We start from the raw sequence: 17,463 nt of genomic DNA, 5'->3' as shown, positions 1-17,463 counted from the left end.
TCGGCACTATGCATAAGTGACAAGGCTAGCGTGGGGCTGTTACCAATGATATCGGGACACATCAAGTACACACCCCTTGACATGCAGGTGCTGGTAAGAAAGATATCTTACTAGTTTGTTTAAGCGAAGTAACGGAAACTAGGGTGAGGGGTAAGGTGGCAGTCCGACCTCTGAAGCCATATCTGCCTCGCTCGTGCCCTTCCACCCTATCTTCGCATCGGTGACTGCCACCCCCGAGATAATGCCTTTCCGAAAGCGCCTGAAAGACTTAAAGGCGACTCTCCGTCCACCAAAAAACTCCAGTCTGAATGTTTCTCAAGATACCAGCACTGCATCGTTGGTTTCACACAATACTCCAGTCGCTAATGAGAGTTCTTCGATCATTCCCGATCCAGTTCCTCTAAGACTCGAAGGTCTGTGGAAGAAGGCTTACCTAGATCTCCAAGCCAAGAGTCCAGAGCTACTTGCCCAGTATGAAAGGATCGTCCTGTCGAGCGCGGAATCGGATACCTTGAACAACGAAAAGCGAGAAAATACTGACATTGATCCTCGACTCGAGTATTGCGTAAAAGGGCGCCTCGAAGCGATCGAAAAGTCACGGCTTAAGATATGCATTAGAGGAAGAGAGATCGAGGTCAGAAAACAAGTTCGTCGCGTCGTTGGGGGAATTCTGTCTGTGAAAGACGTTATATCCGCTGCAGTGAGCGCAGAGCCACATGCCTCTATAGCATGGGCAGGTGTTCTGTTCCTACTAGATCCACTGGCCAAATCATTTCATCAGGATGAGGAAGCCATGAGCGGATTTCAGGCTGTATCAGATCTGATGGTTCGATATGCATTTCTGGAGAAAAGCCAGACCAGAATATATTCGACTTCTGCCTCCAAAGTAGCCGAATCGCCCCAGCATCTTGCAGAGTTGGTGAGATCCAAGACCGTCGAGCTATATGTTCTTATACTTGAGTACCACATGTGTCTTGCTACGCACTTCAATCATTCAGGGTACAGGCGATTTTTGAAGGACTGGGTAGATGTCGATAAATGGCGCAACATTCTCGAGTCGATAACGCGTCTTGATGGAAAGATTCGCCAGGATTTGACAATATTCGTTGGCGACGATATCCAAGCGATCTTCAAAGAGTTGGAGGATTCACAGCAAGTGGTGATAGACTCACTCTCTGTATTAAAGGAAAGCTTCAAGGTAGGCCTCCCCAAAATAACGGATATTCGTACAACAGAATCGTATTGACGTAAGGTGATCATGACAGGAGGCCAAGCAAAAGGAACTTCTCGACGACCTTCCAGTGGTCTCGAAGGCAAAGTTTGGATCCTTTGACGATGGAAACAAATCAGAATGCCTCGAGGGCACGAGAACGGAGATACTTCGTGAAATTCAGTCTTGGGCCGAGTCTCCGGATGACTCTCAAGTGTTCTGGCTCCGAGGAATGGCAGGAACCGGCAAGTCTACAATCTCCCGTACCTTTGCCGCTGCGTGCCAGCAGCGCAAGTCGCTTATACCTCATGGACCCTCTCTTCCGGCGCACCTCTATCTTGGTGCTAGTTTCTTCTTCGATAGAAGTGAGCCTGGGCGCAACACCGTTGAAAAGTTGTTTCCTTCTATCTCCTATGAGCTAGCATCATCATTCCCAGATTCCAGAGACAAGATATGCCAAGCGATCTCGGAAAACCAATTCATCGGCACCCAGAACTTGCGCAACCAGTGGCACAAGTTGATTCTAGAACCACTTTTGACATTTGAAAAGGAGCTCCTCCTACCCGTGACACTGGTATTGCTGCTAGATGCACTTGATGAGGCCGTGTCCGAGGACCCTATGGAGACTGGAAAACCGGCCCATGATATTGGAGGCGTCCTGAGGCTTCTGGCCACAGCTGGCAAGCTGCGAAATATTCGGTTGAAGATTTTCCTCACTAGCAGGCCAGAGATATGCTCTCAGTTTCTTCATGCTCTTTCTGAAGGAATCGGTGTCAGAGACTTTGAACTCGAAAAGACTCCAATGACATTTGAAGCGCCCAACCTTCCGAAAGACGACATAACCTTGTATCTGGAGCATGAGATCAAGCAAATTGCGTCCCGAGCCACCATCAAGTATCCTGAGTCGCATGTAAATTCTACCTGCTGGCTCACTCAGGATGATGAAAGGAGAATCGTTCGTACTCTGGCGGATAGAAGCGATGGCTTGTTTATTTATGCAGCCACCGCATGTCGCTTCTTGGATGGGGTAGACGACTGGGAGGATTTGCAAGCACGCATGCGGGAGCTCTCTGCGGACGACTCGGGAGAATCACCACAGGAACTTCTGGATCGGACGTATAGTCAAATTCTGAGTTACTCTGTTATTCACAGCTCCAGGAAAACAAAGACTGAGAAGGCCGATTTCTTTGGGCTTTTCCAACGAATAATCGGGGCTGTTGTTGTCCTAGCTGAGCCCCTCTCAATTGCAACCCTCGAAGATCTTTTGGGTTTGTCTGGAAAGGCACCAAAAACACGAAAATTGTTAAGTAGCCTGGGCTCTGTTGTCTCGAGTGGGGATAGTTTTGAGTCACCTATCCGATTGCTACATCTGTCTTTTCGCGACTTCCTCCTAGGCCAGCCTCAAAGGAGATGTCTTTATGACGAATTCTGCATTGACTCGAGAGAGGCCCATAGAGTTCTGCTCAAAAGCTGCTTAAATTTGCTGTCGGGTACTCTGAAACAAGATATCTGTTCTCTTGATGACCCATCCTTCTTGGTCAAGGATATTGATCCATCTTTGCTGGACCAAAAAATTCCAGTTTGCGTCAGATACGCTTCCCAATATTGGTCGTATCATCTCCAACAAGCTGATCTCGAGTTGTCTGATGATGACTGTGTACATCAATTCCTGAAACAGAATTTTTTGTATTGGCTTGAACTGATGAGTATTCTTCGAATGATACCGGCAGCTGCACTCAACGTCATCGAGCTTGAAAGTTACTTTAGTGCCCTACCGGTAGGTACCAACTAATTGTTATCCGTTTATTCATTTATTCCACTAATCACTAAATGTTATTTCGCTATATTCCAGCGCAATGGGAGAGCCGGGATTCAAGATATGGTCTCCGACATGAAGCGTTTCATGCTTGCATCGAGGAATGAAATCGAAAACTTACCCCTTCAGGTCTATCGTTCGGCACTCATTTTCGCCCCGGAACAAAGCATCTGCCGGAAAGCCTATGGGAGTTTGATTCCAAGTACCTTCTCCAGATTGCCTAGAGTGATGGACAAATGGAAGCCTCTACTTCAGGAACTCAATAACAAAGATTATGGCCGTTGCCTAGCCATATCTTCGGATGGAAAGACTCTCGCTGTCCTGTGTGGGCTATGGAAGCTCTCTAGGGTTAATTTGTGGGGCATAACTACGGGAACATTGCTATATACGATCGATTGCGGTGGGTGGCCAGACTTTATTGCGTTTCTTCCTGGCGACAAGCACATTCTTTCCTCTGGGGAATTTCAGGGTGTCCAAGTCTGGGATATAAGTACCGGGATGTTGCTCAAAAAGATCCTTTCCTGGGAAGGTGATTCCTCGGACGATGATAGGTGGGAAGCGCCTCACGAAGATTCATTGTCATCTCTAGGGTGCCTAGCAATGGTACACTGCAGTAGAAAGAGCATTGGTTTGATCTATGCTACACAGGGAGAACTGGAGATTGTTCATGTACCCACCACTGTTAATACCATGGCATGGACTCCAGATGGAGCCGCCTTGGCAATATCTCTGACTGACGGTAGTATATTATTCTGGGATGCAATTGAGTCCGTTTTTCTACTATCGCTGAGCCATACCTCAGGAATCGGGAAGGGCCTCAATATGACATTCTCGGCCACCGGTGAATTGTTGACAGAAACACTATTGAGTGATTGTGTTTCAATTAAGCTATGGGATTGGAGGACGAAAGCTATGTTGCTGGAAATAATTGATGATTCGCTAGACTGGAGAGATTGCCAGTCCCTCGACTCAGACACTATCATGCATTTCTCCCCAAGTGAAAAGGTTGTAACAACCTGGCATCGCTCCACAGGGCTTCAGAGATGGGATTATGTGACTCGTCAACGCTTGGTGAGACTCCCTACGCCCTATGCGAAAAGGCGCGTTAAACTCTCGCCAAACGGGAAGATGTTTGTACTAGTTGCAACGATACGGGCAGATCGCACACCAATCACTGGTCTTTTCGACTCGGCAACAGGCGAATTTCTGATGAGCCTGAGAGGCATCGCGGATTATTCATGCGTTGTATTTAACTGGGAAAGTCGACTTCTCATATCCGCTGGTCTCGACAGAATAGTTCGGATTTGGGATCTATCTTCAGAGTTAAGATCGGAACAGCTTGCAGCTCCGCTAAAACCTGACGGGAGGCTCATCTTGTCTCATGACCATCAATTTGTACTATCGGCATCCACAGACAATATCTGCCTTTGGGAGAACAAATCTGGCTCTCTTAGTCGGAGAGTCAACAGGAAAGATACAGAAGGCATTGCTGAAATGTTTGGGCAGGTCCTGGTCAGGGGCTATAAAGGATCAATATTGACCAATTTGAAGACGGCAACGGAGGGAATGAACACCAATCGGCTTTTCGACAATATTGTCTTAGACCTTGTCCAAGGCTATCTATACAATTGTCAGACAGAAGAGATCAGTTCAAACGGCAGGCTTCTTGCGAAAGCTTCGGTCTCAAGGGAGAGTGCTCTTTACGAAGACGATAGTTTTTACATCACAGTGTGGGATATAATCACTGGCAACGTGGCTTGCACCGTCCCTCGCGGTTACAAACAAGAGCCTTGTTTGTCTTTCTCACCTGACGGGAGACTCCTGGCAATTGTCCTTTGGAATAGCGATTCCAAAGCAATAGCTCTAGAAGTATGGGATGTAATTGACGGAAAGTGTCGACTTCAATGGGATACGTGTCAGCGCGAGGAGTTAGATGCGATACAGGTTCTCTGGTCAGCCGACGGGACAAAATTGGCAATCAACTGTCCCATCTTCTTCTTGGAGAAAGAGGAAGCCCATGCCATCATTATCCTTTTTGATTTAGCAAAAAGCAAAACCATACTTCTCGAATATCCGGGAGACTGTGCTGCACTGTCCTCAGATGGAAGGCTGGTTGCTACTAGTGACCTTGGTGGGAGAAGTCTCTCCTTGTGGGAGAGAGTTGAAGACAATCTAACACTGCTTGGCCAGCACATCAACATGAGCTTGCCACAGAGCATGCTTGTACCAGATTTGTTGGAATTTGAAGGCGATGAAGTGATTGTTACAGGTGGAAGTCGACGCGAAGTTAGATCATTTCTACCAAACTGGGACTCGAGAACCAGTCGGCAAATACAATGGAATGACGACTGGATAATTTATGGGTCGGAATCAGTTCGCCTTCCCTTGCAGTACAGACCGCGTGGTGCGGTTGTAACAAAAGACAATGTTTTGGTTATGAGGAGCACGTCTGGTGAGGTTACATTTTGGGAGTTCGCAGATGAGGCGGCAGAGGGTTGAGAGATGTGTTTGTGGTTGGAAGTACCTAACTTTCTGGAGTTCCCAATGGATTCATTGTGCTTCATCATTGTCTCTCCGAAGACATCAAGGTCATACCCAGAAATCTGTGTCGTAAATCTACCAGGTAAGGGGTGGGGGATTTTATGAATTGAATAATATTCGTTTTTGCATTTGCACGAGCTTGGATGACAACCCTCTCGCATACAGGCAGGTGTCTGGACACTGCACTATGCAAGCAAGTTAATGTATTTCGGGTCTTGGCAATATCTATAAAGCCATGTCTGAATGGATCAGCATGGTCAATAGGAGAGGCATAGCAAGAGGTCGCGAAGCAGGCAGAGCGGTTGGGCATGTGTCTCGCTAGATAAATGCTCTGATGAAATATAATCATCAGCATGTGTCAGGGTGTGTTACGTTGAAGAATGAGCATCAACACCGGTTATTACTCAAATAAGCTCTTTGGCCTAGGGATATTTTTGACATGCTAATGATGGACAAAAATCTACCAAAAAGGCTATCTCGAAGCAAGGTGCTAAATGAATGGCCCGGGTGTCAAACGCAGCAATTATTCGTCTACGGAGCTCCTGAAACATCCACCATGGATTACCTTACCAATCTGTTGCCTGAGCTGCAAATACGAGTTATCGAGTACCTTGACTATATTTCCTTAGCGGTTCTGTCACAGACAAGTCAATATCTCCGGACTAATCTACAAGTTCAAAGCCCTACTACGACACCGCAACAGAAGATATTATATCTGTTCGCCGCAGAGGAATGGAAAAGGTAAACATCTACGCGAAGAAGCCCTAGTGTCACATCATCTCCATATATACTGATCTTTGCGAAAAGGAATAAAATTCGGTTCGCCTGCCCTTGCTGCTCCAAGATTCGACACAGAAGAAGGTTTGCCCGCCTCCCAGTAAAGCGCAAGTATTGGGAGGGACAAGAACTACTCAGGACGACGTCCACTTTGGCTCCAGTGTAGTCCGCAAAGATACGACATATTAAGAAAGAATAGACATAGACCATAATAGGTGTGTATGCCTTTATCTTGAGTTCTGCATGGAAGTTCTGTGGGATAGATCAAATGCTTGAATGATCTGAAGAAGGCATGGCGGAGGGAATCTTCTAGCAAGTATTATATGCGATCTAGTCAAGAAAATTGCTTGCTCAACATCTTATATGCCCTAGTCCCCGACATATCTACAACTCTTATCTCCAAGAACATTTTGCCTGGTTACCCCAAATCAGCGGCTCATGAGGCAGAAGTAGTGGGAAGTCAGTGGTGGGTTGGTTTGGTGGGGATGGGTGGAAAGAAGCGATGCTGATTAAAATATTATGTAATAGGAAGTGTTTTTGTGTCATCCCATGATGTTCACGAGATAGTTAGTTAGGAGTAGACATAAAACAATGAATAATATTACTCAACTTCATACTCCAAGCTCCGTATGTTCATGTCAGTATCGTTGAGATTTTACTGGCCTCTATCCGCTTGGAAGAGGTGTGAGAAAGTGAAGAGAGGAACCATACGAACTGACCGAAGAAACCATAAGACTACATGTCCTAACACATGTGTACCGCCATACCCGCAGCTGGCGAGATAAATAGAGACAATATGTTTATTCAACATTATTAATGGCATGGGTAGAGGGCTAGGAGGATCTCAGAGATGAAAAGAGGAAGTAGACCGGGTGGATCTGCATTCAGGCGAAAGCTACCACACCCACACTTATCTAGCTGCATGTCTAGTCGAACAACACATTTGCAGGATCTAATCAGGTTGCCGTCGGGAAAGCCAAAAGGAAGCCGGTCACCGTATCTCTTGTTCCTGACAGAGAGCCGAATATACTCCGTAAGTAGCATGCAGATAATACTGTAGGGTTATGGTGCCTGAGGTATCTACTGACACCTTAATGTCGCTTCCCTGGCTATGAGCGAAGCCATTGTAATATGTCTGTCAACTGCAACAGTGAAAGGTGCTCGCTCCATCTAAGCTCCAGCTAAGCAGGTCCTCGATGGAACGAAATCCAAAACACCGCTTCATCGGCGGGGGAAAATTCATCAATCGGGGATCCGCCGAGCTCCACCGATGGCGAAAAGCCAGAATCCACCGAGTATCGCCTCGCCCGATCGAGCAGGCCTGCCGAATCACAGATCCACGAGGGTGGTGGTTGATTGCAATGTTGCTGTGATGATTGATTCAATCACTTAATCAAACAATGTAAACTGCATTGCTTCAAAGCCATTGAGTACTTTTGCAAAAGCAATTGGAGGGTACGGAGTAGAGGAAGGGCTGCAGATCGCATGCATGTGACATCACGGGATTGATTTCTTTTCTTCCATTCGGGACATTCCAATCCTCACAGCTTCCCTGTCATCCCGCTGGTTGCTTGTTGGCAGCTCAGGGCAACTGCTCCAGTTTGTTATACTACAACCTACAGCTTTCTCTACTATGTTCTACACCTGTACCATTATACAGCATGGTGAATGTTCCCAAGCACTGTAGTGACCCCGCGACGAGGCCTCTTGTCCATTGATCGACAGCATCACGATCGTCAACGCAACGGACACAGACTCCCAGGCTGCAGAAACAATGCAACCATCTGCAGTACATGGACAGCCGAGAGGGGTAATTTTCCCACCACCTGCACCTCCGGCAAAATAAGAATCAGCATTGCCCCCCCGCCCGGTGGATGGAGCCTCTGTTTTGTCGCGACTCCACCGGCCCGTCAGCGCCTTGAATGGCGGTGGCGACAAGCGACTGCGGGTACAAACTAACACTAAACACACACCGTGATCGAATTTTCCACCGCCATCGTCCATGCGCCCTCCCCCACGACTGTGATCTCCGCTTCGCAACGGATTTGGTGCTTTCTCGCTCTTACAACCGCGGAACCCGACGATGCTATCCGTAGTGGGGGGAGAACACAGCGCAGCGGTGGGACGTCATGCCTCGCAGCAATAATTGTAGTGGATGGGTTGGCAATGGGTTGTGTCAATACGGACTCCATTGCCCCTTACGGAACCCTTCTGGATTAACCATGGATGGAGCAGGTCAACCGATGCCACTGGTGATCCACGACCCTTCCGCCAGCTGCCGTCCATTGGCCCGCACGATGGATCTGCTCCCCATCCTAAGGCTGGCAAAGTTCACCAACGCTGTGGATTTTGCAAAACTCAGTTCCCCTATCTTAGGTTATCGACGTGTGCGGCCACCCTTAAATCCCCCCGGACTTCCGGTGGCTGCTCCCTTGGCTTTGTTTCCCCAGATGCATTGAATTCAGTTTCAATTGCTGATCCCCCTTCAGTATGTCACTCCCACTTCCCAATGACATCCTCCTCCTGGTCGGGGAGTATGTGGAAGACTATCGGGACCGCTACAACCTTCTTTTTGTGTGCCGTCATTTCCACGACCTGTTTCTGCGCCTAGTCTACCAAGCAGCTGCCCTAAAGGACTGCTCCCAGACGCGTTCCTTCCTGGGAGCTGTTCTCCGTCGTCCCGAGCTGGCTCGGGCGGTTCGCAGCTTGGACTTCCATGACTGGTGTCCTAGGTCCACCTCCACTCCCTCCTCCCCTCCCTCCGACGAAGAATTGGCGCCGTTTGCCCAATTGGCCTATTCGCTCAGTCAAACCGCCGAAGAGCACACGAAATGGGAGCAGGATCTCCGGGATAATGTTGAAGAAGCTTGGATTGCGCTTCTCCTGCCGCTGGCGAGTAACCTGAGGCATCTGCAATTAGTGTACCCCAAGCAGAATGTCTACCTGGACCGCATGATGCAGCGGGCAGTGAGGGGAGAGAAGCCTTTCGACGACCAGCCGGCATTCCGTGTGTTGCGGGATGTGTCGCTGAGCCATTTAGCCGACGAGGAAGACAGCCGAGGAAGCTACATGACTTCCCAGGTCCTCCCTTTCTTTCAATTGCCATCCATGCGGGCATTCTCGGCGGACTCGGTGGTTGAGTCCACCCGCCCACGCGAGGATGAGCCTGAACCAACCCATCCGGTTGAGGAGCCTACTCCCGGCTCTTCGTCCATTGCTGAGATTACACTGAATACGAGCAGTGGATCTCAGGGCATGCAAAGCCTGATCGCCTCATGCTCTTCGCTCCAATCCTTCAAGTACCAACACTCCGATTCACACCTGCTTGCAGAGGGGTTCCAGCCTTCTGCATTCTTCGAGTCCCTGGCGAGCAGCAAGAGCAGCCTGCACACCCTGTGGCTGGATAATTGCGGCACCCACTTGCCTTTCACCATTGCCGGAGCGAACGAGACGCACGACGAGTGGTTTGGACCTCTGACGGAGTTCACTGCGTTGAAGGATATCCGCATCCGTCTGCCCAACCTGCTTGATGTTCGCTACCAGTATGAACCGTCGTGCCCGCTCACCGATGTGCTTCCCGCGTCGGTCGAATCGTTGTATGTGGAAGGCTGTAAGGAAAATACTTTGGTCATGCTGGTTGGACAGCTCCAAAAGGTTCTCAACAAGCGCAAGACGCAATTCAAGGGCCTGAGACGACTCGACGTTGAAGGCTTCTTCCATGACGAGGAGGATGAGGACGCATCGGGCTACCAGCCGGCGGAGGCCGCCGGCGAGAGAGTGATCAAACCCCGGGTGTATCAGACGGTAGAGCCGCTGCACCGTGCCTGTGCCGAGGCGGGAATTGAACTCTATTTGCGCGACCGCGTGTGTTTGGCGACGATGCAAGAGGCATAACATTATGACACGACCCGAGACGAGGATAGAGAATAGACGATAGATGATAGACTTGCGTTGCGCACAATACCCATAGACAACTGCTTACTGCTTTAGATTTCTTGATTTGGAATTACACTTTGATTAGCTAGATCTGGACTTATTTGAACTAATGCGAATTGAATGATTGCATTGAATTGATAACTTTTGGTCTGACAAATACCTCAGCAGTAGGAATAGAGATCCAACATCCACGGTCCCAAGGCCAAATTGGTTGGGGAGGTTACATCGCTCTGACACTGTTGGGCTCTATATGATAGGTTCTGAGCGTCACCGAAAACTCTACATGTCATCTGCTGTCGCTCATCCGCCGCAATTCGTGATATGCTTGGATAGAGGCACTGCATAGCTTCGGCATTCCCCGAATAGTTTGATCCTGACTACAACCCCCGCATTTACACCCCCAGAATTCCAGAAAATATCCCTAGATGACGTGAGATGACGCTCCATTCGGATGTATTCACCAGGTGAGGCTCCTGGCTGAGAAAAGTGGCCCTGGACCCTTACCAGCGGGCTCTGTGTTTGTCTGCAGAATTTGTCTTGTTGACTTTCTCGTCTCCTCCCTCAGTCGTCTTCAATCCTGTGTTGTTCTGTTGTTTTCACCTCCACTCATCATAACTACTCTCATTTGTCTGGTCGTGACTGCTTAGTCTTCCGCTGGTTCGTTTGCTTGCTTGTGACGCGGATCACTGGGTTTCCCTGGTCGCTATCATGTCGTCGCTGAGCGCGATCAATAACCCAGAGGACCCGCTCGCCGAGCAGGAGAAACCTATCAATCTGAGAAGCGCCACTGAGAACGAGGATCCTTTCAGTCATGATGGTGTTGGCGGGGTGAAGTACCGCACTTTGGCTTGGTGGTAAGCGTTCATCCCTTCATCTAGATTCGCTCTCGTGGTCCGGACCTGGCTAACTCTTCAGGCAATGTGCAATGAGTGTGTACTACCAGTATCTGATAAACCATCTCTAACCATCTTGTACAGTCATGGTCGCAGAGACAATCTCCCTGGGCATCCTGTCCCTACCCTCGGCCGTGGCGTCGCTTGGCCTGGTTGCGTAAGTTATGATTGGTATCATCGACGGAGAGTGGCTTGGTGGCTAACCTAGCCTTGCACAGAGCCGTGATCCTCATCCTTGGCCTCGGTGCTTTGGCAACTTACACGGGCTATACTCTAGGCCAGTTCAAACTCCGGTATCCGCATGTGCACAGTATGGGTGATGCCGGCGAGGTCCTGATGGGTCGCATCGGTCGCGAAGTGCTGGGAACTGCGCAGCTGTTGTTTCTGATCTTTATCATGGGCAGTCATCTTCTGACCTTTACTGTGATGATGAATACCTTAACTGACCATGGCGCCTGTTCTATTGTGTTTGGTGTGATCGGCTTGGCGGTGTCGTTTGCCTTTACCTTGCCGCGGACGCTGAAGAAGGTGTCTTGGTTTTCAATTTCATGTAGGTTCATCGTAGAACCTTTGATAATGCATAAGGCTTACAGTCACAGCTTTCATCAGCATCGCTGCCGCAGTGTTGATCACCATGATTGCAATCGCGATTCAAAAGCCAGGTGACGGCCGTGTTGATGCCGTCGTTGACAATTCATTCTACAAGGCTTTCCTGGCTGTCACCAACATTGTCTTCGCATACGGTATTTCCAAATCACTCCTTGAATAGCAGAACCAAAGCTAACCAATCCAGCCGGGCATGTGGCCTTCTTCGGATTCATCTCAGAGATGCGCACGCCGACCGATTACCCCAAGACACTGTACATGCTGCAGGGGATCGATACGTCAATGTACACTATCTCGGCGGTCGTCATCTACCGCTACGGAGGGAAGGACGTGGCATCTCCGGCATTGGGATCGACCAGTCCGCTGATGTCCAAGATTGCCTACGGCGTTGCTATCCCGACGGTAAGCCGGTCCTCCCAAACAATTGCATGAAAAGAACTGATACGTAACGTAGATTGTGATCGCTGGCGTGATCAATGGTCATGTGGCATGCAAATACATCTACGTCCGTCTATTCCGGGGAACCGACCGCATGCACCAGCGCGGACTTGTTTCGATTGGGACGTGGGTGATGATCGGGTTGGTGCTGTGGACGCTGGCGTGGATTATTTCTGAGGCGATTCCTGTGTTCAACGATTTGCTGAGTCTGATCGTAGGTTTTTTGTTTTTCTCATCTTGTATGTTGTTGGACAAGGCTAACAGACGCAGACGGCGCTCTTTGCCAGCTGGTTCACATGTGAGTCCAAGTCCCACCGAGTCTAGACCCATCTCTGTATTAACCCATCCCTCAGATGGACTAAGTGGAATATTCTGGCTATTCCTCAACTGGGGTCGATACTCCTCGTCGCGCCGCAAGATCTTACTGACCGGTCTGAACCTGCTGGTGGTAGTTGTAGGTGGCTGTCTAGTAAGCATACAACCCACCATCTCATCACAATAACATCACGAGAATCCTAACCAAACAGTGCGCCCTTGGCCTCTACGTCTCCGGAAAATCAATCCATGACCACCCCAAAAGCACCAGCTTCTCATGCTCCAACAATACTTGAACCCAGCCGGTGATCGGATATCTGGAGCCGAGAGCCGATTGTCGGGTTAGGGAATGGTGCGAGTCAGGCACCGACAGATTGGGTGATGTCAGTCCATGTGGAGGTTCTCTTATGTACAACTAAGCAAGCAGGTCTTGTTTCAATAGTATTGTATTGAGAGCCAATGGCTAGCGCCGATAGGGCAGCTTGCCACCAGCGCGGATGACGTCGCCGGATCCGGTCGGATACGCCGTTTACTTTGACATCATCCCACCAGATACATACATTAGGATAATGCATAATAAATACAGTAGTTAACGCACACAATATGTGGCGTAGGAATAGCAGATCGAGCTCATAGTGTCTATCAGACCATAATGGAAGACACACGCACGCAGACTGCCTCCCCGGCAGAAGAATCCCGTCGCAGCCATCACTCCAGCAGCACCTTACCGAGCGAGCACGATGATAAAGACATAGAGAAGCAGCGTCTCCACGACGGCATGGCCGAAGGCACAAAGGACCAAAAAGAACCCGACCTCAACATCGTGGACTGGGATGGTCCAGATGACCCAGTATGTCCCCCTTCCCACCCTCCTCCCCGACACCCCATCTATACTCAAAACCCAAATCCCAAACCCTAACCACGCACCCCACCCATCACAGGAAAACCCCCAAAATTTCCCCCGTCCACGCAAATGGCTCATAACAATAATCCTCGGGCTCATGACCATATCCGTCACCTTCGCCTCCTCTGTCTTCAGCACCGCATCCACCGTAACAGCTTCGCAATTCCACGTCTCCTCCGAAGTAATGGTTCTCGGCACGAGTCTCTTCGTGCTCGGATACAGTTTCGGCCCGCTCTTCTTCGGTCCCCTATCCGAGCTCTACGGACGCAAAACCCCCTTGTTCACGGGATTTTTCATCTTCGCTATATTCCAGATCCCGGTTGCCGTGGCGCAGAACCTCCAGACGATAATGATATGCCGGTTTCTGGGCGGGTTATTCGCTAGTGCGCCGTTGGCGATTGTCGGTGGTATGCTGGCGGATATATTCAATCCGGTGGAAAGAGGTATCGCAATGGCGGTGTTCGCAGGCGCTACGTTCGTAGGGCCGGTCGCGGGTCCCATTGTCGGGGGGTTTATCACGATGAGTTATCTGGGGTGGAGATGGACGGAGTATATCACGGCCATTATGGCGTTTTTCTTTGGGGCTGTGGGGTTTGTGGTTGTTCCGGAGACGTTTGGGCCGACGTTATTGGAGAGAAGGGCGAGGAGGAAGCGGTTCGAGACGAGGAATTGGGCATTGCATGCGCGGTCGGAGGAGATGCCGGTTGATATCAAGCATATTGCGACTGTGTATCTCGTCAGGCCGTTTTTGATGCTTGTCAGGGAGCCGATTCTGTTGCTTATCACGTTGTATATGGGGTTTATTTATGGGTTTTTGTATCTGTGTTTTGAGGCGTATCCGGTGGCGTTTCAGGAGTTGAGGGGGTGGAATAAGGGAGTTGGAGCGCTGCCGTTTATTGCCATTGCTGTTGGGGTCGTGTTTGGGTGTTGTGTTATTGTGTTTTTCACGAAGACGAGGTTTCAGAGGGTGTTGGAACGGGAGGGACATGTTGTTCCGGAGGAGAGGTTGATTCCTATGATGATTGGGGGGGTGTTGTTGCCTGCCGGCATGTTTTGGTTTGGTTGGACGAGTAATCCGGGGATTATTTGGGTGCCGCAGGTCATTGCTGGGGGTTTTTTGGGGGCGGGGATACTATTGATTTTTATGCAGGTATGTTCTCTTATTGGGGGGTGTCGTGGTGTGTGGTGCTGATGATGATGGTATAGGGGCTGAATTATATCATCGATTGCTATAATATCAATGCCAACTCGGCAATTGCGGCCAATTGCTTCTTTCGGTCGGGGCTGGGGGCCGGGTTTCCAATGTTTGCTATTCCGATGGTGAGTTTGCTCTCTTGTCTGAAGCTTTGTGGGTTTTCTGGTAAACGAGACATGCTGATTGATTGATGCAGTTCCATAATCTGGGCGTGCCGTGGGCTATGACTCTGCTGGGATGTTTGACGGCCATATTGTTCCCCGTACCGATTCTGTTCTACATATATGGAAGTAGGATCCGGTCGTGGAGTAAGTTTGCGCCGACTGATTAGGACTCGCGCTGTGGTGAGAGGACAGCGAGGTGATGATATAATATGGTTTATTGTGTATGTAATAGGTAATCAGGTAGATACTATTCACTTCGATGTGTATAAAGGAATACTGCAATTTATCCAAAAGATACTTTATACGTCAAACAGAAACACTCATATAAAAAACAGTCCAGTCAAACATGACCCAATCCGGTCAGTCCTCTTACTGACACAGCAGAGACATCCTCAGTTCGAGCCACACCTAACAATCAAGACTAACAGACGCGAATGGAATACCAATACATCCCTGCACATCTCCCGCAAAGTTCGCCGAGCTTCCCTGACAGTTATCCTCAGACCAGGTGGTGATCTTGCATTTGCTGTCGGCGGCACTGACGTTGAAAGACGCCCCGGAAATGCTCACAAAGCAGGATTCTCCAGACCTAGTGATGAAAGGGTTGGCGGAGGAACCTTCGCAGTTGTTACCGGACCAGGTGGTGATTTTGATGAGTTCGCTGCGGGCTGAGAGGGGAGTGGATTCGGCGGTGGTGGTGAGGGCCAGGACGCCCATGGCAGCAAGAGGGAGGAAGTGGTGGAGTTGCATTTTGCTTTGTTTGGTAGGAGTTTCTTTTTTGAAAGATATAGGAGGACTGATTTGTGGTTTATTTGTGTGAGGTAATGAAGTATGTAGATGATTGAGAGAGAGAATTTGAGCTGGATTGTTGTCGAGATGAGGAGCGAAGAAGACCGACTTTATACCTTCTTCGACATTCCGCCCCATCCAGATGCTTGCCTTTTTTCTATACTCAGGGCAGTGCATGGCCGAACACACCCGTCGATTCCAGGCCCAGTCATCGTGAACCCATTATGGTGGCTCATTTCACGCTTCAGTTGGATTCTTGGCCCTTCGAGGTGTAGATCTTTGATCATTTCTGTATTGAGTATGCTGATCTGTGAGAAAAGGAGTTTTGGCCCCAGTAGGGTGCCTGATGGGAAAAGATATTCTGGCCCTTGCAGATCGGATGGAAGCCTTAAGCTTTAGCCCCATGGAGCTTAATTGCCGTTTGTCGTGTAGGAGGCTGATGAATTTAGAATAGATTCAAGGCTATATGGGAAAGCAATATGCTCGCTATTCTTTTGTGCTTCTCACTCCTAGCTGATGTTGTTTGTTTCACTGTTGTGTTGCCTGAGTGCGCATTAGTCGAAGAGACCATCGATTATTTCGAGGTGGTACTATCTCATAATTCACATTGTACTCGTATACGTTGACAGAATAAATCTGTTGGTCGTCAGTAATAACGATCAGCATGCAACATAAACAAGCTAAGCATAACACAAAGAGTACAATTGTTGGAAGGTGCTATACATAGGGACCGCGCTAGTCTAAACTGGGCATGTGAGTTGCGACGGGTTCAGAAATTAGTGCGACAGTGTCAGACTGGGGCTGGATAAACAGCTCAGACGGGTTCAGAGAAACCTTGACCCTGAATGAGCTTATGCACATGATATAATATTATTTCTTGTTGAGGCAACTGCCGGAGTAGGCATAGTCACATGCCTGGTACTCAGGCTGTCTATAGATAATCTCTTACTTTATTTTATTAGAGCACCTAGATAATTACTAATTTAACTTATTTTTTTACCGTAATTTATATTTATTTACTTAGTTCCTTATTATTCTATTACTTTATTAGTAATCTTATATTTTAATAGATTATAAGCCCAGATTTTTTCCTATAAAATCATATCTGTCATGATTCCCTGAACACTTCTGAGAACCTTGCGCTGGGCTAGAAAAGTTTAACCACTGAGGCAGAAGACATACCATATTTGATATATAAAGGCCAAAACAGACGGTTAAGTGACTGTGGCCCCAAATTCCCTAAGTATCAGGAAACCTTGAATTACGATGCTGGAATGTGCACTTGAGACCGGCATAGATATTTTGAATAAAAAGAAGTGCGGTGGTTATTTTACATGTTCATAAAAAGATTGCTTCCTCTATGATGGGTCGGGATCAGGGAAGAATGTTGAGATATTCCAAGCCTTAAAACTGCAATACAATATAGAAATTCATATTCGACCGTGTGGACGGCTCAGCTGTGAATTATGGTAGCCAGTTACCCGCCAGCCCCAGGAGGTAAGAACTAGCGATATTCAATGAACATCTACAATGCGAGCTGCATCGCTGGCTCAACAAATACATGCCGTGTGTTTCAAGGTTTCAGTAACATCTGTTTCCTCCGCATTAATTCTTGACTATCACGCAAACTGGACGGATCGAGGTGGAGCCGACCGTCAGGAGCCGGCATAGAAATTTCGCATTACACGAGACCCAGATTGACCCTAATTGCCATTATTTATGATGGCGGACCTGGTTTCTTTTTCAGATATATGGACACAAAGACGACAATTAGGGCTTATTATGTCCGCATTCAATCCCCTTATCCGTTCTGTAACACAATGTATTCAGCCCGTCGTACCAGGTGCCCCGTTAGTCTCATCAATCCTGCACAAACTCA

The 17,463-nt window shown here is 48.6% G+C and overlaps 7 protein-coding genes across 7 annotated transcripts; 5 read left to right on the top strand and 2 right to left on the bottom strand.

The window, feature by feature from the left end:
• The first annotated feature begins 190 nt into the window (after positions 1–190).
• On the top strand, positions 191–5,952 carry BO85DRAFT_395639 (WD40 repeat-like protein). The gene is made up of 3 exons (XM_025656968.1): positions 191–1,198; positions 1,266–2,987; positions 3,063–5,952. Exons 1-3 carry the CDS (start codon positions 242–244, stop codon positions 5,523–5,525), a joined length of 5,142 nt encoding a protein of 1,713 aa, XP_025516473.1. The 5' UTR covers positions 191–241; the 3' UTR covers positions 5,526–5,952.
• Positions 5,953–6,123: 171 nt separating this feature from the next.
• On the top strand, positions 6,124–7,700 carry BO85DRAFT_437712 (uncharacterized protein; the record flags this gene model as incomplete). The annotated part of the gene is made up of 6 exons (XM_025658634.1): positions 6,124–6,308; positions 6,679–6,803; positions 6,873–6,910; positions 6,968–6,971; positions 7,294–7,377; positions 7,534–7,700. 6 exons carry the CDS (start codon positions 6,124–6,126, stop codon positions 7,698–7,700), a joined length of 603 nt encoding a protein of 200 aa, XP_025516472.1.
• Positions 7,701–7,914: 214 nt separating this feature from the next.
• BO85DRAFT_276418 (uncharacterized protein) lies at positions 7,915–8,591 on the bottom strand. Its single transcript, XM_025655149.1, has one exon. It carries the CDS (start codon positions 8,346–8,348, stop codon positions 7,983–7,985), a length of 366 nt encoding a protein of 121 aa, XP_025516471.1. The 5' UTR covers positions 8,349–8,591; the 3' UTR covers positions 7,915–7,982.
• BO85DRAFT_276419 (uncharacterized protein) lies at positions 8,592–10,401 on the top strand. Its single transcript, XM_025655150.1, has one exon. The coding sequence runs from the start codon at positions 8,835–8,837 to the stop codon at positions 10,236–10,238; it is 1,404 nt and encodes a 467-aa protein (XP_025516470.1). The 5' UTR covers positions 8,592–8,834; the 3' UTR covers positions 10,239–10,401.
• Positions 10,402–10,988: 587 nt separating this feature from the next.
• Positions 10,989–12,828, top strand: BO85DRAFT_437710 (putative neutral amino acid permease; the record flags this gene model as incomplete). The annotated part of the gene is made up of 10 exons (XM_025658633.1): positions 10,989–11,134; positions 11,196–11,209; positions 11,258–11,330; positions 11,392–11,723; positions 11,773–11,916; positions 11,967–12,181; positions 12,234–12,431; positions 12,482–12,515; positions 12,571–12,671; positions 12,745–12,828. The coding sequence occupies 10 exons, from the start codon at positions 10,989–10,991 to the stop codon at positions 12,826–12,828; spliced, it is 1,341 nt and encodes a 446-aa protein (XP_025516469.1).
• Positions 12,829–12,961: 133 nt separating this feature from the next.
• BO85DRAFT_477204 (MFS transporter) lies at positions 12,962–15,064 on the top strand (the record flags this gene model as incomplete). The annotated part of the gene is made up of 5 exons (XM_025662827.1): positions 12,962–13,382; positions 13,474–14,586; positions 14,643–14,756; positions 14,828–14,939; positions 15,036–15,064. Exons 1-5 carry the CDS (start codon positions 13,185–13,187, stop codon positions 15,062–15,064), a joined length of 1,566 nt encoding a protein of 521 aa, XP_025516468.1. The 5' UTR covers positions 12,962–13,184.
• BO85DRAFT_448558 (uncharacterized protein) lies at positions 15,014–15,876 on the bottom strand. The gene has a single exon (XM_025659968.1). The coding sequence runs from the start codon at positions 15,543–15,545 to the stop codon at positions 15,204–15,206; it is 342 nt and encodes a 113-aa protein (XP_025516467.1). The 5' UTR covers positions 15,546–15,876; the 3' UTR covers positions 15,014–15,203.
• Positions 15,877–17,463: the final 1,587 nt, after the last annotated feature.

Source organism: Aspergillus piperis (assembly GCF_003184755.1).
Source record: "Aspergillus piperis CBS 112811 unplaced genomic scaffold BO85scaffold_7, whole genome shotgun sequence".
Lineage (NCBI taxonomy): Eukaryota > Fungi > Ascomycota > Eurotiomycetes > Eurotiales > Aspergillaceae > Aspergillus > Aspergillus piperis.
The sequence above is the reverse complement of the archived record's forward strand: the minus strand, read 5'-3'. Positions and strand labels throughout refer to the sequence as shown.